Source organism: Camelus bactrianus, chromosome 21, assembly GCF_048773025.1.
Source record: "Camelus bactrianus isolate YW-2024 breed Bactrian camel chromosome 21, ASM4877302v1, whole genome shotgun sequence".
Taxonomy (NCBI): Eukaryota; Metazoa; Chordata; class Mammalia; order Artiodactyla; family Camelidae; genus Camelus; species Camelus bactrianus.
In genome coordinates, this window is record NC_133559.1 from 10,324,230 (window position 1) to 10,346,972 (window position 22,743).

Here is a 22,743-nt window from a genome sequence, read left to right on the forward strand (position 1 = left end):
CACTTAAATTTTATTTTTTATTTACATGTAGTTGATTTACAATGTTAGTTTCAGGTGTACAGCAAAGTGATTCAGTTATACACATACATACATATTTTTTTCAGATTCTTTTCCATTATAGGTTGTTAGAAAAAATTGAATGTAGTTCCCTGTGCTACACAGTAGGTTCTTGTTGTTTATCTATTTTATGTATAGTAATGTGTATCTGTTCATCTCAAACTCTTAATTTATCCCTCCCCTGCCCTTTCCCCTTTGGTAACCATAGTTTGTTTTCTATGTCTGTGACTCTATTTTGGGTTTGTAAATAAAATTTGTATCTTTTTTTTTAGATTCCACATATAAGTGATATCATAGGATATTTGTTTTTCTCTGTCCAACTTACTTCACTTAATATGATCATCTCTAGTTCTATCTATGTTGCTGCAAATGGCATTATTTCATTCTTTTTATGGCTGAGTAGTATTCCATTGTATATACACACCACAACTTCTTTATCCAGTCATCTGTCAGTGGAATTTAGGTTGCTTCCATGTCTTGGCTATTGTAAATAGTGCTTCTGTGAACATTGGGGTGTATGTATCTTTTCGAATTAGAGTTTTCTCCAGATACATGCCCAGGGGTGGGATTGCTGTGATCATCTGAGTTTTTAACATTTACAGAGAGAAGTTTGTCATCCTGGTTGGGGTTCAAGCTGGGGAGGTGCTGGGGGTATCTGAAGATACGCTGTTATTCCAGAGAAAATTGGCAGAGTGAAGATCCTGTGGTGCATGTGTGTAAGAGAGAGACAGACAGAGACAGAGGGTGGGAGAGAAATGTTATGGTTCATCTGATATTGAAAACCATTCAGCAGGAAGAAGAAATATGTACTTTACCTCAGAAAAGAGAAGACCCAACCACCACCAAAACTGTTAACCCCCAGAGGATAAAAATACCCTTGGAGCAGAGTCAGCTTCCAGAACATTTAACACCCAGCATACGCCTGCCGGAGGGCTGCTTCCAGACTCCTTGGATGCTACCACCAGCCCCCTCCAGCAGTCCTGTAACCAAGGTACCAGATTCCTGTTTTCAGTGTCTCCCCTCCCTACAATGTAATAGCAGAAATCAATAGAAGTATCAAGGAACTTCTCCCTAATCCCCTGCAATACACAATTCTTTAATTAGATCACTAGTGTTTTTATCAAGTGTGTATTTTGAGATCTTACCTACACTCAAATTCCAACTCTTACTATGCTGTCTTCTGTGTTAGGATAATCTCTGACTTAGTGTGTACCTAAACCCTTCCTTTTCAGTAGTGGGTATAATTAGTGATTTGTTTAATTTTATTTTTGTGTTTCCCTCAATGCACAATGAAAGAGAGAGCTTAGGATGCAATAGGATGGAGAAATATAGAGACAACCAAAGCACTGTCCCCAATTCTTTCTCTCTTGTTTTTTACTATGTGAATAATATCATCTTAGAAATTTAGGAAATGCAGGTGCATAGACCAAAAAAATTAATTTTAAGTATCTGAAATCTCCCCTCTGTCAAATGCCATATTTTTGTAAATAGTCTTTCTGATTTTACCTTTTGTTATGTTTCTATGAAGAATAAGAATTTGCCCCAGTTTAATCCCATTACACGTATTTTTCTATAATCTAGTTTTTTTCTTACTGTATGTAACTTGAAGTGTGATTTAGTTCAAGCAATATCAATTTAAATTATCATTTTAATGTAAAAGAATAATTGCACAGTTATTGTGTAAGTTTAAAAATAAGCCTTTATTATTATTCCCTATACACACAATGAAGATAATAAGAGCACATGTCCATCAGGTCTACTCTTAGGACTCTAAGTGTAGATACGTAATTTCTTCCTTAAGAACAGTGCACTTCTTGTCAAGGTGCTGCTCTTCTTACTATTATGAGGTTTCTGTTGCTGATTAGCTTGTGCTGGGAATAAGCATCCCAGTGTTAGAGAGAATGGATCACGATGGTGAGAAGTCAGAGTGAAGCCCCATGGCCCACAGGTCACAGCCTGTATAACTGTACAAGTCAGATCAGACCACAGGCAGCACTGCTGGTCCATGGAAGCAGCCAGCCTGTCTCCATAAACTGGTCCCTAAGACCCGCATAGCCCACCCTTGCCTCCCTGTTTCCTCTTACAGATCAGCAGCCTCCCCTCCAATTCAAACTTCTCCCCTGAGACTCAGAAACAGTGCAGGCCCCTGGGGAGACAGGAGGTCAGAGAAAGTCCCCTGACACCTGACTTCTACATTCTTCCCCACAGGGGCCTGCCCCTGTTGAATAACAGGAGAATGCAGAGGAGGAAAAACAATTTCCTCTCTACCTGTCTGAGTTCTTGTGAAACCCCCGTATTAAAAGAAAGGTAAACAAGGAAAAAACAAGCTGAACTCTATTAACATACACCTCAGTATACATGGAAGATACCCAGGGAAAAGGAGTAACTTCCTGAGGTGGCCTAAACCACCAGCTTAAATACCATCTTCTGCTTTGTTACAATAAAATTAAATGTATACACCAAAAAAAAAAAAAAAAATCTTCAACCAAAAACAGAAGGAAAAATGGTGTGGGGAGGCCAGTTATGGGGAGGTTACCAGGAAAAGCAGGATTAATAAAGCTGAGGTTTGCTATGCAGATTGAACTCCACTGACAAGACTCCTGAGATTTAGAGTCTTCCTTCTCTTCCTGGTACGCAGGGACAGACACCCTTAGAAATGGAGATTTAATTTACAAATGTAAATTTCCCTTACAAAAGGGCAACTTCTTTTCAATTTTAGAGCTTCTTCTATGTATACTATCTTTTTTCTTTGTTTGTTTTTCCAAAATCATCAGCTTAAAATAATTCTATGCCTAAGAAACATATTTGGGGGTGGCTGATTCTGCTATGCTTAAAAATATCCTTTATCTAGGACATTTCCAAACTAGGCAAATTCATGGGATTCTTCCAATGACTGCCTTACGAACCCCTTTTCATCACAGCTCTGCTTTGGTGAAAAGGGACTTTCTACCTGGGGTATTTACTTATTTATTTATTTATTATTATTGAAGTACAGTCACTTACAATGTGCCAGTCTCTGGTGTACAGCGCAATGTCCCAGTCTTGCATATACATACATATGGGTCTTTAAATTGCCACATCTACTGGGATGGAATCAATGGTTTCTGACCAGAGACAATCCCCACTCTTAATGCTATCAAGGGTGATTTATTTTTTCCCTATTTATGTCTTATCGTGCTCACTAAAATGATGAGACAATTTAAGATTATTTTTCATCCTCCTGTCTGTTAGGAATCACTACACAGAAGCATCGTTATCACCCACTGCCTCTGTACTCCACATAGCACTTCCTAGGAGAAATGTTTTTTTCCTTGGGTTAATACTTTTTAAAGAAAAATATCCTTTCTATTATAGTCATAAAATAATGAAAAAAAGAAGAAAAATCACTGTTTAAATCTTCTCTATTTCTTCCACTAGATTAATTATACTGTGTCAGTGATCTTTGTCTAGTTTTTTTTTTCTAACTCCACCCAATTATGTAATTTGTTAAGCCTTAATATTAAACCTGAGATCATATTAGAGGATGAATCTGTGTTCCCTTTCTTAATTGCACTTGTACTTCGTGTGTCCTTCTAAGTAGAAACCAAAGTTGAAGGCTGTTCCTAAAGAAGCTTCCAGAGAGGAGGGCTTCCAAAGGGGCCCCAAAGAAGTGATGGTGCTGAATGCAACAGAACCATTTATATATGATGTCAGAGAAGGCAACAGAGAGATGTTTCATGCCACAGTGGCTACTGAGAGCGAATTCTTCCAAGTGAAGGTTTATCATGTTGCCCTGAAGGAGAAGTTCATCCCAAAGAAAATTATTGCCATATCGGATTATGTTGGCCGCAATGGGTTCCTGGAGATATTCCATACCTTATCTGTGTCCGATGTTAATGCTGACCGAAAGATGGAAATCCCTCAGAGCCTGATTAGAAAGGCAAATGCAACTCCTAAAATCAGTCATCTCCACTTGCAAGCTTCAGGAACATTTGTGAATGGGGTGTTTCAGGTGCACAAGGTAAGCCCACACCATTGTTTTGCAATATTTCTTCTGTAACCCTAGAATTTAAACATCTTAGCTGCCAAATGTATTTGACTAACTTCGTAAACACAACAACTCAAAACCCTGCTGACGGCGGATTGTTGGGTGGAGTTTCCTCACTTTAGAATTTAGGAAAGATACTCTCTTAACATTCTTCTTCCCAAGGTAACACCATACAAGTTCTTTAGATAGTGATTCACCAGAAATCATGGCATTTTTATCAGCTGTGTTGATCTGTTCGTGCAACCCTGGTACAAAACAGTGCAGAATTTCTATCTATCTATCTATCTATCTATCTATCATCTATCTATCTACATATAGAGATAGACATATACAGAGAGAGAGCTCTTATGAGTTTGTTTCTTTGAGATCTGCCCCATCTGTTTCAGTGATAGCTTAACTTAATTGTGAATAAAGAGTTGCCCTTCCAAGCTTGGATTCCAGTTGCAGCAACCAGAGTAAGAAATCAGTAGACTGCTCTGCCCTAGAATCCAGCTCTTATCACTGGTCAGCTAAGATTCTGATCATCTGAACTCCAGAATTCTCTCAGCTCATCACATTCTCTCGTCAAAAAATTGTGGAGCAAAAGACTTCGGCATTAACCAATAAGAGAAATACAGTTATTGAAAACATGAGAGAAATCGAGTAGTGTTGTTCCTAAATTTATTACTAGGGACAATAAAATGTAGAATTTTGGTGAATTCTTAGAATTAAGGTAGATATTTCAGTCCCAGCACATCACAGAACTCCTACGTGGAGCTGACGTAACTTTCCATGTGAAGTGTTGCTTCAGGCTCCGTTGCATATATATCTTCTAGGGTGGCCCTTTACTGTTACCCCTGTCATTTTCTGTACACTGTTTAAGTGACTGTGCACACATGTGCATTTGTAGAATTAATGAGTGAAATAAGTGAGATAGAAACTAGAACAATGGGACTAGATGGTCTAGATTCAAGATTTGAGCAGATTAGGGAAGAATGACTAGAGAAGATAGAAGAAAGAATTACACATTGACATAACAATCTACTTAATGAGGATTTGCAACAATCTTTTTGAGATTCATCGTAGGACATGAATGGCCTTCTCTGTTCTCAGGGAGATTCAATGAAACCAGCAAAGGTTATCAGACCACTGTATCCAAGTTTCCTCAGAAATCTCAGCTGTTCTGAGGTGGAAGCAGGAAAAATTAGGAAAGTAATTAATTTTTCTAGAAGAAGTTAACACAGAGAGAGCTAAGGCAAGGAAAGGTAGAAAGAGGATTTAAGTATGAGAATAATCTGAACAAGACATCTTACGCTGTTTGGTACCTGTACTTTTGGACCCCCATCTCATAGTAGCCTGCCTGAGACAAAAGTTTCCCCTAACACCCTGTATTTTTCAGGGTTGTGAAAATTCCTGATCCAGTTTTCAGATGATAAGGGCTTTTTTTTTTTTTTTTTTTTTTTTTTTTTTCAGAAAACGGTGTGGAATGAATGCATATATTATGAAGTACAAGACAGTACAGGAGCTATGGAGGTCCTGGTGTACGGACGACTGACCAGAACCCTCTGTGAGGAAGGCGACAAACTTAAACTCATCTGCTTTGAACTGGCATTAAAAGGGGAAGGAAGGCAGTTAAGATCTGTCATTCACAGTTACATCAAGGTGAGACCTTCTGGGGGACACCGCGGCTCCAAAGCGGAAGACTTTAGGAAAAGTAGGCTGCTACTATTACACAGAGTCTAACAGGTGAAAAAAAACTAATCCTTGCCCTTTAGTGGGTGTAAACTTTTTTTCATCATTCATTTTTTAGAAGGATATCTTTAATTATATTAAAGAGAGAAAAGAGAGGTTATCAAAGGATATGGTATCTAAGATAAATATTATAGAAATGGTTGAATTTTCAAAGCAGGGAGATTATTTAGTAAATGTGGGCTTCATTAAGGCAGATTTGCTTCAAATACTGGCTCTGTGATTTGTTAGTTGACTAATAACTTAAATCCTAGGGACCTCTGATTTATTATCTATAGAATGGAGGAAGTATCTTTTATCTCAGAGGATAGTTAACAGAATTCATTCCAGCCCTAAATGATGAAGGATGTTCCTGAGCATTTCAGAACACAGAGTTACCTGCCTTTGGTGAGATACACATACTGGTCCACAACAGAGGTAGTTGGTTGGTGGTTTGACTTGTCGCACTCACACACACACACACACATTCATGTGGAATTCTTGGAACACTAACAAAGGCCTGTAAAGGTAGACCTTGTTTTATTGTACTTCACTTTATTGTATTTCATAGATGCTAAGTTTTTTACAAACTGAGGGTTTGTGACAATCCCATGTACAGCAAATCTATTGGCACCATTTTTCCAAAGTATTTGTTCACTCTGAGTCTCTATATTACACTTAGCAATTCTCATAACATTTCAAGCTTTTTCAATATTAATATGTTTGTCATGGTGATCTTTGATCAATGATCTTTGATGTTACTATTGAAATCACTTAGGGTTCCATGAACCGCACACCCATGTAGTATGGTGAATTTCATCAATAAATGTTGTATGTGTTCTGACTGTTCCGTTGACAGACCATTACCCCCATCTCTCTCCCTCTCCTTGGACCTCTCTGTTCCCTGACACACAACAATATTGAACTTAGGCCAAATAATAACTCTACAGGGGCCTCTAAGTGTTCACATGAAAGGAAGAGTCACACATCTCTCATGTTGTATCAAAAGCTAGAAATGAGGAGGGTGGGCTATAGCTCAGTGGTAGAGTACTTGCTTAGCATGCACAAGGTCCTGGGTTCAATCCCCAGTAACTCCATTTAAAAAAAAAAATACAAAAAACTAGAAATGATTAAGTTTAGTGAATGAAGCAGCCTTATCTTGGAAGAAGATGCCATCTATGGCTTTCATAGCTAGAGAGGAGAAGTCAATGTCTGGCTTCAAAGTTTCAAACGATAGGTTGACTCTCTTGTTAAGGGTTCATGCAGCTGGTGACTTCAAATTGAAGCCAATGCTCACTTACCATTCTGGAAATCCTAGGGCCCTTAAGATTTATGCTAAATCTATTTTGCCAGTGCTCTTTTAAATGGCACAATAAAGACTGGATGACAGCACATCTGCCTACAACATGATTTACTGAATATTTTAAGCCCACTGTTCCTGAGACTACTCAAGAAAAAAAAAAAATATTTTTTTTGAAATATTACTGTTCATTGACAACACACCTGATCACCCAAGAGCTCTGAAGGAGATGTACTATGAAATTAATGCTGTTTTCACGCTTGCTTGCACAACATCCATTTTGCATCCCATGGATCAAGGAGTAATTTCAACTTTCAAGTCTTATTATTTAAGAAATACATTTCACAGGGCTACAGCTGCCACAGACAGTGATTCTTCTGATGGATCTGAGTGAAGTCAAATAAAAGCCTTCTGGGAAGGATTCTCCATTCTAGATATCATCAAAAACATTCATAATTCATGGGAAGAAGTCAAAACACCAAAAAGAACTAGAGTTTGAAGGAAGTTAATTTCAACCTTCCTGAATGATTTTGAGAAGTTCATGACTTCAGTGGAGGAAGTAACTGGAGATGTGGTAGAAATAGCAAAAAGAACTAGAATTAGAAGTGGAGCCTGAAGATGTGGCTGAATTGCTGTAGTCCCATGATACAACTTTAAGGGATGAGGAGCAAAGAGAACACAGCTTCTTGAAATGGAATCTACTCTTGGAGAAGATGCTGTGAAGATTGTTGAAATGACAACAAAGGATTCCGAATATTACATAAGTTAGTTGATAAAGCAGTGGCATCAGTCAGTAGCCATCAACATCAAGTCAAGACCCTCCACCAGAAAAAAAGATTGACTCACTAAAGAATCAGATGATGGTTAGCATTTCTTAGCAATAAAGTATTTCTTGACTAAGAAATGTACGTTAATGCTACTACACACTTAATAGACCACAGTATAGCAAAACATAACTTTTATGTGCACTGGGCAAGCAAAAACAAAACAAAACAAAACAGTGTGTGTCATTTTATTGCAATGTTCGCTTTGTTGCAGTGGTCTGGAACTGAACCCACAATCTCTCTGAGATCTGCCTGTGCTGGAATGCAAACAGATCCAACACAAACGCTGACATATCCAGGCACTCAGAAATGCACATGCTCTTAGATATTTCCAGTCCTCAGGCTCTCAATTAGGTATTCCCAATGCTTCCTTCACAGCTTTGTACCAGGAGTACCTTTTTCCCCTTTCTTCCACCTTTCCCCCCAGTGAGAACTTTCCCTTCAGCTCTCAGCACTGAGAACACTGGCTCCTTCCTCTTTCTTGTTCTCCAACGACTCCTGCCTGCCCACCTGGACTCATGCTGGATATGAGCACATATCTCATTTCAGGGTCCCAGCCAAGAACGGGAGGGTGGCGATGACTCCAAAGAAGAGACAGAGGAGAATGAGAGAAGAGTGTTTTAGAAAGGAAGGGAAAAGGGGTGCAGCCCAAAGCCAGGGGACGTGGTGTGAGTGAAGGCAGAAGTGTACCATCAGGGTCATCTCATGGTTTCTCATTCTCTCCTTCTTCTTCCAGGTCATCAAGCCCAGGAAAAACAAGTAACAACCACTCAGCCCTGCTTCACATGTGGACACCTCGCAACATCAGCAGCCAAGCTTCCAGCAGGCTGCTTCTGAAAACCCAGGCACCATTAATATTGATGTTTATGAAGCTAAAATCTAGGTACCAGAAAAAAAAAAAAAAGCTATATATGCATGTGGTTAAAATACAGAAATATATATACAAGCTATTAATTCTTAAAAATGGGGTGTTAGGAGTGCTTTTCATTTCCTTTTTTATATTTTTCTATACCATCTGAATGCCATGTTTTGCACCTATAACTTCTTTAATTTGGAAAAAATAATAAACATCATGTTTTCTTTCTAAAAATGTGCTTCCCTAGGAGGCTGATTACTGGGTTTGTTACTTAAAGGCAAATAGTCTGTAGCCTGCAAATCAGATAGAGACACATGGGCCCCAAGCAATGTTTAGATTTCTACTTTGGGTGTGATCTTAACAGGGTACAGCTCTGGTCAAGAGCGAACAGGTTGAACAAGCTGTGCCCTGCTCAAATAAATCCAGCAGAGAGGCAGATGGGCTGAAATGCAGCCTGTGCTTCAGTTGCTAAGCCCTGTCCTAGGGTGGAGTTGCTTTAGTCCAAAACAATGATGTCTTTTCAGAAAAGGTCTCCTGAAGGGGCCATGACTGAGTAATTTGTCTGCCAAATAAGGCAGCTTCTGGTGATTGCACGAAGTCACTTGTAAATGTTGGAAGCAACTCTAGCCCTGTCTGATGTGAAATAACCAGGTCCACTCATTTACTCAAGTACCAACAGCTCAGAAGCCCTCCAGCTATACCTCCTGGTCCTCACACCCCACTCGTGTGGATTCCATGAGCATGCTTCCCCGGGCAAAGACTTGTATTAGGCAAACACCAAATAGTAACTAATTCACTTTAGACTACAATGGCAGGAAGTCGATATCTAATACTGAAATTCACAGTGTATTTACTGACCACATATTTGGTACCTGGTGCTTTGCAATCATTTTGTGTCACTTAATCTTCATAATAGCTCTAGAGGGTTGATCGTGCTCTTCTTTTTACTCTCCTAATGAGACAAATAAGGGACAGGGAGGTCAGATCACTTTCCTAATGATTAAAACAGTTTCATCATAACAAGGATTTCCTTCATGCCATATTATTGTCAACTATCCCTCCAGTTCCAAGCTCCGGGTACTCACTGACATAGTTTCTTAACTTAAGCTTTTCCCTTTTCCAGAGTTCCCTAAAATGGAATTTTAAATGTATGTAGCATTTTGAGTCTGGCTTCTTTCACTTAGTATATTGCATTTAGGATTCATTGACGTAGTGTGTGTATCAGTTTATTCCTTTTTATTGCTGCGCAGAATTCAGTGTGTGGACACACCAAAGTTTGCTTCTTCATTCCCCAGGTGAGGGGAAATTGGATTGTTTATAGTTTTGCACAGTGATGACTAAAACTGCTACAACTGTTCACGTGCAAATTTTTATGTGAACATGTGTTATCATTTCAATGAGGAAAAATCTTGGAGTGAGACTCTTGGTCCATAGGGTAAATTTATGTTCAAATATATAAGAAATTGCCAGAGTGTTTCCTAACGTGACTGCAACATTTTCCATTCCTACCAGCAATGTGTGAGAGTTTCAGTTGCTCTGTATCTGCCTCAGAGTTTAGCACTGTAGTTGTGTGTTAACTTTAAAAGACGAACGAGCAAACTCTCTCGCAAAGTTGTGTACCATTTAACGTTCCCGCCACCTCATATGACCCTTCTAATTCCTCCTCATCAGCACTTGGTATAATCAGTTATTTTAAATTTTAAATAGTCATTCTAATTGGTGCCTAGCAGCATTTCACTATGGTTTTAATTTGCATTTCCCTAAAGATAAATCATGTTGAGGATCTTTTATGTGTTTATTTGCCACCCATGTATCTTTTCTTTTGCCCATCTTAAAAATTCAGATGTTTGTTCTCATAACATTGAGTTTTGAGACTTCTTTACAAATTCTGGGTACATGATCTTTAGTGGCTATGTGACAAGCAAATATTAAGTCCCAAACTCTGGCTTGCCTTAACACGATTTAAAGGCATCTTTTGAAAACAACTGTTCATTTTGGTAAAGTTTAAATGATCAAAATATTTATCTTACTTAGATTGGCTTTTTGAGTCATAGCTAAGAAATCTTTGCCTAAACCAACATCACAGAGATTTTTCTTTTGTGTTTTCTTCGAGAAGTTTTATACTTTTAGGTTTTACATTTAAGTCAATGACCCATTTTGAGTTAATTTTTGTATAGAGATTGAGGTATAAATCAGACCCATTATTTTTTCTTTGTTTCAACTTTATTGAGGTATATTTATAATATAAAATTTGACCTACTTAATGAATACATTTGTGACCAGTTTGTATACATGAGTATGCCTGTGATTCCATCACCACAAATCACAATTATTTTTTAATAAAAATATCCAGTTGCTTCAATACTGCTTGCTGAAAATGTACCCTTTCTCCATTGAATTGTGTTTGTACTTTTGTAGAAAATCAATGGAATGTCTATGTCTGGGCCTATTTCTGGCCTCTCTATTTTCATCCTTGGGTCTATAAGCCTATTCTTTCCCCAATATCATAAAATTATCTTATTATTTATGTTCCTTTAAAAATATTTTTAGTCATTGTCTTAGAGTTTATAATACACATCTTTAATTAATCAGAATCTACCTTCAAATACTATCATGACGCTTGACATATTGTATACGGACTTTCTAGTGGTGTATCCTGATTCCTTCCTCTCACATTTTGTGCTATTGTTGTCAAACATTTTATTTTTACTTATTCTATGAACACACAATACATTGCTAATATTTTGTTTCAGACTAAGGATTGGCAAACTATGGCCAGTGGGCCAAGTTCAGCCCATTAGTTTTTTTGTTCAGCAAGCTACTGGTTTTTATGTAGCCCACAAGTTAAGAATGGTTCTTACATTTTTTTTTTAATGTTTGAGGGAAAAGTCAAAAGAATGATACAGGAAAATTTCATCAAGTTCAAATTTCAGTGTCCACGATGCAGTTTTACTGGAACACAGACATGCTTGTTCATTCATGGATTTGTTGCCCATAGACGTAACCAGTGTCCGGGGTCTTGTCTCATCCCAGAAAGAATTCAGAGACAAGACGCAAGGGTTAAGAAAGTAAAGCGAAGATTTGTGAGGGGATGGATAGTACACTTTCAAGGGGAGAGCAGGCAGGCTCAGGTGAGAGGCTGCTCTGAGTTTCTTTGGTAAGTTGGTGACATAGAGTGTAAAAATGAATAGGCTGAATATTTATTGGGGAGGGAAGGGTTTGGGGTCATGTTCCCTGATTTTCATCCCAACTCCACCCTCCCAAAGGGAAGAGGGATTTTTGTCCTTATTTAGTCTGGATGGGAAGTGTCATGGCATTGGTGCATGATGGTACCTCTAATCTGCAAGGCTTATTTTACTGAAATGAGGGCATAATGAGCAAAAGGTTACATTGGGACACTGGAGATTCCTGCTCTTCTTTGTTGGCCTCCAGGACACCCATCACCGCAGAAGGTGTGATCGTTTATCAGTGCAGTTTCCTGCTTTTCTTTCTCTGCCCAAGGACCCCTAGTGCTCACATGATGCTATGATTTCCTTCCTGCCCAATTCCTGCCATTTGGTCTGCATCCTCCTTTCTCTGCTCCTGTCTAGCTCTCTGCCTGCTCTAACAGATTGTCCGTGGCTCTTTTTGTAACCAGTACAAGGTTAACCATCTGTAACAGAGACCACAGGGCCCACATAATTTAAAATATATAGTATTGAGTCTTTTGCAGAAAAAAATTGCCAACTCCTCTTTCTGAGAGCATCAGTTATCTTCTAGAACACTTAAAACTTAAGAAAAAATAAATTTTACTTAACTTTATTTTTCAGATTATGAGTGACGCTGACAATCTTTTCATGCTACAGACCTTATTTGTTCTTCTGTGAATTTGGTTATTTATATGCTTAGCGTATATTTACTTGTATAAATACATATAGCACTTATTTTCCATTAACCATTTTATTCGCTTAACAGATATTGAACAACTATAATATCCCTGAATATTTACATAGAGAAGAGCCCTATCCTCACCCCAGATTGAGCCTGGCTGTGGGCTGCAATGAATGAGAAATAATTTTTATCGTGATAAGATCTTGAGATTTTGGAATTGTTTATCCATCCCTTCTCCCGTCCTGACTAAGCTGAGGTTTAGAGGAGTCTGTATCCTGCTGCTCTCTCTCCAGTAACTCACAATCTGGTTGAAGAGCTGCGTTAGGTATTTTTCAATTAAATGCTGTTCAGATTTGATTTATTTATTTTTTAATTGAAGTATAGGCAGTTACAATATGTCAAATTCTGGTGTACAGCCTAATGTCCCAGTCACATATAATATATATACATATATATGTTTTCATATTCTTTTTCATTAAAGGTTATTACAAGATTTTGAATATAGTTCCCTGTGCTATACAGAAAAAAAAACTGTCTTTTTATCTGTTTTTATATGTAATAGTTAACCTTTGCAAATCTCAAACTCCCAAATTTATCCCTTTCCACTCTCTTTCCCCCAGTAATCATAAAATTGTTTACTATGCCTGTGAGTCTGTTTCTGTTTTGTAGATGAATTCATTAGTGTTCTCTTTTTTCTTTCTTTCTTTTTTTTTTTTTTTTTTTAAGACTAGTTGATTTAAATTGATCTTTTTGGGGGAGGGTATTGCTCAGTGGTAGAGCACATGCTTAACATGCCCGAGGTCCTGGGTTCAATCCCCAGTGCTTCCATTAAAAATAACAGTAATGAATGAAAAATAAATAAATGAGCCTAATTACCTCCTCTCCCTCAAAAAAGCCAAATAAATTTTTAATAGACTTTATTTTTTTTAGAGCAGTTTCAGGTTTACACAGAATTGGAGTAGAAAATACAGAGTTCCCACATAGCCCTCCCCACCCAAATAAATTTTTCAAATGAATCAATCCTTTTTATTTCAATTTGTTGGTCTTAATGACCTGGATGGGGAAAATATACATATAGTCTGAGATACAAACGATCAGTTACCCTTTCCCTGCTTGCAGTGTGTCTTCCTAAAGTGTATCTTTCTTTTCCTCTCATAAAATCACGTTCTTCCCTTCCTTCTAGTACATTGTTCACTCTTGGATCACCCTCCTGAAGTTAACATCTGGCCTGAGATATATACTCCTACTTAACAAGGGCACATATGCCAGTGTCTCAAGTCTCCTCCCCACTCTCAAAAAGCGAGGCAACACGGGGAAGAGAACCAAGCAGTGGCAGCAGGATTTTTTTTTTTTTTTACAGTGTTGTGTCTGGTGTACAGCATGGTAGTTCAGTCATACATATACATACATACATTCCTTTTCATATTCTTGTTCATTATAGGATACTGCAGGATATTGAATATAGCTCCCTCTGCTATACAGAAGAAACTTGCTGTTTATCTATTTTATATTTAGTAGTTAGTATCTGCAAATCTTGAACTCCCAATTTATCCCTTCCCACCCTCCCATAAGTTTGTTTTCTATTTCTGTGAGTCTGTTTCTGTTTTGTAAATAAGTTCATTTGTCTTTTTTTTTTTTTTTTTTTTTTAGATTCCACATAGAAGTGATATCATATGATATTTTTATTTCTCTTTCTGGCTTATTTCATTTAGAATGGCAATCAGCAGTTCCATCCATGTTGCTGCAAATGGCATTATCTTATTTTTTTTTATGGCTGAGTAGCATTCCACTGTATAAATATACCAGTCATCTGTCCATGGAGGATGCATTCTAATGAGGGAGAGAAGAAAGGACAGGAGTAGGAGTTTATCCTGACTCAGTTTCCCCAGATTATGGTAGGTGCAAGGATAGCTGAGTTGACTCTGAGAAATGTGTCCTCAAGGTATACCTGGTCTGTGTCTACTTTTGTATCCATCTTTCAGAATAATTTGTCCAGCTTTGGGCAAATAGTCTGCATTAGACTTACAGTTTACCAGTGAACTGCTGTGGGGCTGTGTGGGAACCACAGCCTGTTTCTGCCATATGAAGTCGATGTCCTCTTAATTGGGCACCTGGGATGTGTACTTCCTAAAAGGGAGGTTCCTGAGTTCGGAGAAATGTCAGTGTACTGAATACCAGGGTCTTCCACACCACATCCTGTTCAGTGGCACCCGTCCAGTTTGCTGAAAGCAAACACAAAATATTATCCCTCTGGAGAGCTGACTTTCCTCCCACATTAATGAAAACTATGAACTCCAAGTTTCACCTGTAGTTTGCTTCCAGTTTTTGACAATTCGAAGAATGTTAAGTCAAAGTTTATCCCCTTCCTCAACCTGGATTCTGTTCTCTTTTCCAAGCACCAGTACTTTCATCCTCCTTTGTCTTGTCATTTAGGTCAAATTATATATGATTCCTCTGTTTTGTTTTCTGCAAAATAAAATCAAAGCCCAACTTTTGACAATCTCATTAAGGAATGTTACATCAATCAGACATGAGAAGAGCCAGTAACAGCCTCCAGAAAGAAACACAAGGGGAAAAAAATCCAGGTTTGAAACCAGCAGGGATATAGCTAATAGATGTTAGCAAATTCAGGTAGAGGAGACAGTTATGTTTCACTTAGAACATATTGCTTCTTATGTCCATCTTTCTAGTCCCAAACTCCCTTCTTTTAGAAGGCCAGGGTGGCGATGTGAACCAGTAATTGGTAGGGCCCGTAGTCACGACAAGCAAGGAAAAGAAATCCCAGAGTTGGAGGAGAATCACGTAAAGCAACAAATCCAGGAGAGACATGAGCAAATGATGCAAACACCTAGTAAAGAGCCTAAGTATGAGTTAGGAATGAGGGGGAGCAGAATGAGTCGCCCCCAGATGTGCCACTTCGACATGGAGGTTCTGCGCTGAAGGCAATTAAGACCCAGCAGACTCAGGAAAAGCATTTTGCTTTTCCCTAAACCATCTAAAAGAATTTAGGTTGGGGGTCTGTACCAGAGAGGGAGCTGTCATCAAAGGTAACGTTTCATGTCGCAAAGACATATGCACAGCACGGCAAACACCTGTTCACTAAACGTCTGCTCTTCTCATCCTCCTGTGAACTGCCTTCCTCCCCTCTGAAGCCCCACCAGCCTGACCTCTTTCTCCCTAGCTCAGGGTGATATATAAGCCTCAACTGCCTGCTGTCTTTGAGTTTCATATTTTTTACGGGGCTCCCATACATACAAAATTAAATGTGTTTTTCTCCTGTTAATGTGTCTTACGTCAATTTAATGATTAGAGCAACCAAGGAACCTCAAAGGAAAGGCAAGAAAAGGTTCCCACCCCTGCAGGAATCAAGGACAACAAGTAATTCACAATCAAGTCCAGGTAAAAAGTGAGTGACATGTTGATCAGTTACTGAGAAGATTGATAATATCTTAGGCTTAATTTAATGAGCTCAATGAGTGTATAATTGCATATGGTTGGCCAAATTGGAAGCTCAGAACTAAAGAAAATGGTTCTTATTCAAGGTCATTTTGGGCTTGAATTTTTCAGGAAGACAAGAGTCTCCCTGTCAGTTCCTCTTCAGCTAACCCCAAGGCAACAGAGTTTAGCCTTAAGCTCCTGGAGGCAGTGTCAGCAGGTTCCCTCTCAGGGGCTCTTGGTCTCATCCTAGACCAGAAATCGTCACACAAGGCTGGTTCCGCTGAGGCTCAGAGTCAAAATACATTGTTATTTCTCACTTCCAGTAAGTGTCCTCATACGGCCTTCTATTTTCTTCTTTTAATCATAGTTCTTTAATTCTGCCCTATTACCCGTCTTCCAAGTCAACTAATCTGGTTTATCACTCAGCGACAATAATTCTGTATTTATAACAATAGTCACTTAGAATAAGGATCACATGTACGAAGTACAAAAATAACCTAGAGGGCAAACGTTACTTGTGTCTGAAGTAGGCCCTTTTTCAGAAGCCACTAGGATGAGAGGAAGCTGAAACAGGACTGTGACAGCTTCCTGAGAATAAAAACACTTTTAATGTATTCCCATCTTAACACATGCACTCTGCAGTTCTTTAGTTTGGGGGGATTCATTTGTTTTCATTTTTCTCTATATAAAGCTATTTTGAAATGAATAATTTCTAAAGCCTCTCCAAGCTTGTATCAGAGAATAAGTTATTCTTACTAAACAATATAAAATTCTATATAGAAACTTACCTTCTGGACTACAAATAGCTCATTCACAACTGCTCCAAGAGGCCAAGTTTGAAGCTTGCTGAACTTTGAGGTTCCCACCAGCTTTTCTGATAACGTGCTTTGGGACAACACTGATCTGGTGGTCAGATTCAGCATCACACACAAGGGAGGCACTCTTCACATCCAGGAACAACTGTGCCAATAATATTTTGATATTATAATTATTTTCTTTGGAGTGAATTTATTTTTTAGCTTTTTTTTTTTTTTTTTTCCTTTAGCTTTTTTGAAAACTTTTACAAAAAGAGAATTCACTCCCAGTAGCCACTGTAGCATGAAACATCTCTTGCTTCTCTTCTGGGGCCTCAAATTCAAATGGCTTCGTTGCTTTCAGCATCACGACTGTCATAGGGCTTTTTGGCAGCCCTTCTTCCTTGATGCATTCCTGCTGAGTCACCATGTTTCTGCTCAGGCTGAAGACAACAGACAGAAGCCATCCGCTTGAATAAAGAAGGAATGATTGAGGAAACCTTAACTTCACTCATGACGTTAAACTTCAGAAAGCCAGCCAAAGATAGGTAGAGTCAAAGGAAGAGATATAGAGGGGTTAGGAAGAGATATGAGATCTAGAATTAACCAGATAGAAAAAAAAAGGTGCAGAAGGAAGATTTCATATCCCGTGCTCAAATAAGACAGCACACCCAGCTTTGGAGGCAGACTCCCTAATCTGCATCCTTACTTTTCTACTATACGTAAAGAGCCCATCGGAGCGCTAAGACATTGCTAACTAAGGCAAAGGGGGGAATCTGATCCCGTCTTCTTCTGTTGACTCCGTTAGGGCACAAGATGTCCTTGCTCTGCCACCCAATAGTGTCCTGAATATTCATTTCACTCTGGTATAAAAGTAAGAGAGCTCAATTATCTGCACAAGGCTCCCCACGTTTTTAGAGATGCTCCCGTGCATAATGAAATGACAGATTCAGCTAAGTGCAAGTAAAGGGAGTGACCTAGGTCAGAGATCCGACAAGTGAGTTACAGCGAGAATTAAAAAGAAGAATCAGTTCAACGTTTATGAATTTACCCTTATAAATAATGAACTATCCACTAAGGTTTACATAAAATAATTCTATCTCGTTATTTGTAGTTATGAAAAATTGAAATAATCTAAATATCCAAAAATAAGGGTTTAATTAAATAAAATATGTTATAGTCAGACAATAGAATACTGTATAAATATTAGAAATGCTTTAGAGGAATAATATGATAAACTGTTAAAATTGACTCAAGAAAGGTAAAAGACCCAAACAGAATATCCAATATGTTTCTTACTGGATACATAAACAATTAAGTCACACACACACAAACACACTAGAGAAATGTTTACCAATATCAAATACGGTTTTCTTTAGGTGATAATATTATAGGTAATTTTTTTCTTTGTGTTTTTCCAAATTAATGAAAAAGATCACACTGCATAAAAGGAAATATAATAAGACCAATATCTGACTTTTCAAGAGAAATTATAAAATCTGGAAGACATTATAAGGAAATATTTAAAATACTGAAAGAATAACATGGCAAATCTAAAACATTTTCAAAATGGAAGGCAAACATAGATGCTTTCAGACAAAATTGAGAATACGTGAATCAGACGTCTACTGTAGGAAATAATAAAGGGGAATTTTTCAGGCTGGAAGAAAGAAATGTCATACGGAAGCAAGAACGTCATGAAATAATGAAGGCCACTTAAAAAGACAAATACACGGGTAAATATGGAGAATACTGACAGCTTAATACCACACCAGTGATGATTACAATCATGGAGGCAATGGTGCTGATGACGATATTGTATGTAGGTTATAATACAGAAGTGAAATAACGGTAATAGCACAAAAGGCTGGTACATCAGTCAACCTCACTGCATAATAAACCACCTGAAAGCTTAGTGGCTTAAAGCAGCAAGCTTTTATTATCTTTCGTAATTCTGTAGATTGAGCAGTTCTTCTGATCTCGGCTGGCTGCGTGAAGCCGGATGATCAGATGACTACTCACACACACAGGTCTGGGACCTCAGCTGAGACGCCTGGGAGGCCTGTGATAGCTGGGACCTCACCCTTCGTGGTGTCTCATCCTCGCAAAGCTCAGCCAGGCTTGCTCACAGCAGGGCGGAGGGTTCCCAGCAGCCAGAGGAGGGAAGCTCCAAGGTACAAGCCCGTTTCACACCTGCCCTTTCATCGTGTTTACTAACGCTCCATTGGCTAAAGCAAGTCACATGCCTACACCCAGGTTCAGAGGTTAAGGAGCAGAATTTCCACTCCTGATGAGTATCTGTACAATCTCAACGCAAGGGTGTGACAGCCATGGGTACAGCATACCGCAGCATCCATTCATCAGAAGGTACCGTTAAGACAGTGAAAAGCAAGCCTTAAAATGAGAGAATAGATAAATTACCATTCATTGACTGAGATAGTAGTGTACCCAGTGGGTTCCCTTTTTGATACTTTATGTCTACATATAAAACAAACTCCTCGTATCCAGAGTATAAATAACTCTCATAAACACATTTTTAAAAGGCAGACAAACCACCAGGTAAGTAGGCAGAAACGTGAATGGTCACTTGGCTAAATAAGATTTACAAATGGCCAGTAATCACATAAAGATTAACAGTGCTCACCCTCAAGTGGTATTACAGAAATGCGCATTAAAATACTCTTTAAAATGGCAACTGTTTTTTAAATAAATGAGATTTTTTTTAACCTGTGGATTAAGTTGAATTCTTACATGACTTTAGGAAATAGTTGGGCACCATTTACTAAAGCTCGATATATATTTACCTTACTATCCTGTAATTCCGTTCACAGGTGTACAGCCAAAAGAAAGATTCACACACATACATGATATGATATCTATGTATATAAAAGTATGTACATGTATATAACGTACATAATATTTATAATGGATATAAATGTTCATAGCAGCACTATTCATAATGTTCCCCAAATAACAATCAATAGTACACTCTCTCATACACATACTCATGTATATATACACATATATACATATAGAAAACCAAAAAATGAAATATTATACAGCAATTAAAATGAACAAACTTCTGCTATGAACTACATTAGGGAAATTATAGAGGGACTCTCTGCTGTAGGAAGAGGTGTAACTGACCCTTAATGGTAAGTTATTTCTATGAAGCAGGTGCTTCAGATGCAGGTAAAGTCTCCCTTCTATGTGGACAGCATAGGAGAGAAAACATGAATGCAGGTTCGAGTGCCTGACACACCCGGAGGCCAAACAAACTGAAATGCCGGAGTTTGGAGCAGAAGTTTTACTGCAGGGCTGAGCAAGGAGAACTGGGTGGCGTATGCCCTAGAAAACCCTGAATTCTCCAAAGGGTGTCAACAAAGCATATTTACCCCCCAGGTAAGGGACAGCGGTCGCAGGGTACATGATCAGCTTGTGCACAATCCTCTGATTGGTTAATGAAGGTTAATTCCCTCTCTGTTGAAGGAACAGGGCTGTCAAAACTACCAACCCCTAGGCGCCAGAAGATCTAGAGGTCACGCTTCTCCATCATCAAGTAGTTAATTTCTCCCCTTTGATTGCGGTTTTTAGCATCTGAAAAACCCAGGAAATATATGTAAGATACTGTTGTCTGGGTACTATAGGGAGGAGCTACGGCAGAGGATGTGGGAGAGGGGTCTGACCAGGAAGGCCCCTCAGGGTCCTGCTCAGTTATAGACAGACTCAAGAGATGCCAAGGGCACCACCACCCCATTCCACAACATCACATTGGCCGTTTATTATCGCACACATCACAGTACCAAGGAAATATTTGTGGAACAGCGTATCTGCCCATCACCATCTTTCATTTTCCTTAATAATCAGGTGCAGATTTCTATTTGTTTCATTAATTATTTTCAATCTTTTTTTTTTAAATCTTACAGGACTCTTATAGATGTCAGTCACATTGCCTTTCAGCTTCTTTTCCCAGGGCTATAAGTGCTCACATTGTTTCATCTCTCTTCCTATAAAAGCCTGTCCTATGGACTCATTATTTACTCTGTTTCCATTCAAGATTTCTCCAGACTCCTCTACTTCATGGGAGGTGAGGTCGTGAGAACATTACAGAACACACTGTGTGCAGACATGCCAAGAAACGTCAACAAAGGATGAAAGATGAAACCTACAAGGAAACAAAACAAAAATGGTTTCCTACCAGAATAGTTAGGGGCAGTTTGGGGCACTAATAAATTTGCTACATCCAAAGTAGACCTAGGATGGAGTTTTAAAATAAAATAGGAAATTAATTGACTTCTTAATAAAATAAAATGTTAGGATCATTACAACAGCAAGAGGAGGAAAGATTGCAGTAGGGGAAAGTTGGTGCTTTCCTGGACAGAGAAAAGAATGAATTCTTCAGCTGAGAGTGAAAAATAAAAGACACTGCTAAAAATCTTCAACCTGTGTTCACCAACGCTTCTAGCTTCCGGGCTCAGAATCAGAAAAATCACAGGGCTTTGGGTTACTTGAAACAATTACTAGTGTAGTTACTGCCACCTTGAGGCCATCTCTAAAACCTACATCTTCTAACTTCCGGGAGCGGAGGAAAATAAAATTCAAGACGCTACCAGCCCTCTCCGTAAAGTGCCTTAAGCACTACGTAAAATTTATAACAGTGTAGTACCGTGTGCTTATACCACAACTAACATTTCTCATTTACATCATTTACATTTATGTCCTCACTGTATACTCTCCAACAGGTAGAGTACTCTACTTTCTAAGCCTGGAATTGTGTGAATAAAAGCCAGACCAAATCACACGTCTACTTACAGAATGATTTCAAAAGTAAGAAAGGTTAGGAAGGCTTGTTAAATCTCAGGTTTGGTTTCCCACTCTACCTCTCACCTTAACTTTTGCACATAACTGCTTGTCACTGCATTTTTTTTTTCTGGAATTCTTAATCCATCTTCTCTCTCAAGCACCATAATGTTCTACTTCTGACTTTCAGTTAAAATTCATTTTCCAGAAATATCCACTTGCTGTCTCTTGGCAGTTCATTTACTTCACCATGTTCTGGACCATGGCTAGATAATTTCCAACTTTATCTCCTAACCAGCCTATAAGCAGGGGTGATTTATTTATTTTTTTTACTGAAGTAGATTTAGTTTACAATGTTACGCTAACTTCTGGTGTACAGGATCATGTTTCAGCCATACACGTACATACGTATATTCCTTTTCATGTTCTTTTTCATTATATATTACTAAAAGATATTGAGTAAAATTCCCTGTGTTATATAGTAGAACTTTGTTGTTTATTTATTTTATATATAGTAGTTTGTATCTGTAAATCTCAGATTCTCAATTTATCTCTTCCCCCTCTTGCTCCCCACCTCCAGTAACCATAAGTTTGTTTTCTATGTCTGTGATTCTGTTTTGTAAATAAGTTCATGTGTATCCTTTTTTTAGATTCCACATATAAATGATATCATATGGTATTTTTCTTTCTCTTTCTGGCTTACTTCACTTAGAATGACGATCTCTAGGTCCATCCATGTTGCTGCAAATGGCATTATTTTATTATTTTTTATGGCTGAGTAGTATTCCATTGTATAAATATACCACAGCTTCTTTATCCAGTCATCTGTCAATGGACATTTAGGTTGTTTCCATGTCTTGGCTATTGTAAATAGTGCTGCTATAAACACTGGGGTGCATGTATCTTTTCAAATTAGAGTTCCCTGTAGATATATGTCCAGGAGTGGGATTGCTGGATCTTAAGAGTAAGTCTATTTTTAGTTTTGTAAGGAATCTCCATACTGTTTTCCATATCAGCTGCATCAAACTACTTTCCCACCCACAGTGTAAGAGAGTTCCCTTTTCTCCACA

General features: G+C 38.4%; 2 protein-coding genes across 2 annotated transcripts in view; one reads left to right on the forward strand and one right to left on the reverse strand.

The window, feature by feature from the left end:
• The window catches only part of IFI16 (interferon gamma inducible protein 16), a 55,695-nt gene extending 44,562 nt beyond the window's left edge, over positions 1 to 11,133 (forward strand). The window contains 4 exon segments of the mRNA XM_074349653.1: positions 848 to 1,048; positions 3,638 to 4,057; positions 5,537 to 5,725; positions 8,652 to 11,133. Coding sequence (XP_074205754.1) covers positions 848 to 1,048; positions 3,638 to 4,057; positions 5,537 to 5,725; positions 8,652 to 8,798 — 957 coding nt within the window. The 3' untranslated portion in view covers positions 8,799 to 11,133.
• Positions 11,134 to 15,348: 4,215 nt separating this feature from the next.
• Positions 15,349 to 17,979, reverse strand: AIM2 (absent in melanoma 2). Its single transcript, XM_074349973.1, is given in 5 exon segments — positions 15,349 to 15,489; positions 16,868 to 16,942; positions 16,944 to 17,038; positions 17,041 to 17,149; positions 17,151 to 17,979. Coding segments are annotated over 5 exon segments (573 nt in total). The 5' UTR covers positions 17,304 to 17,979.
• Between the last annotated feature and the right edge of the window lie 4,764 nt (positions 17,980 to 22,743).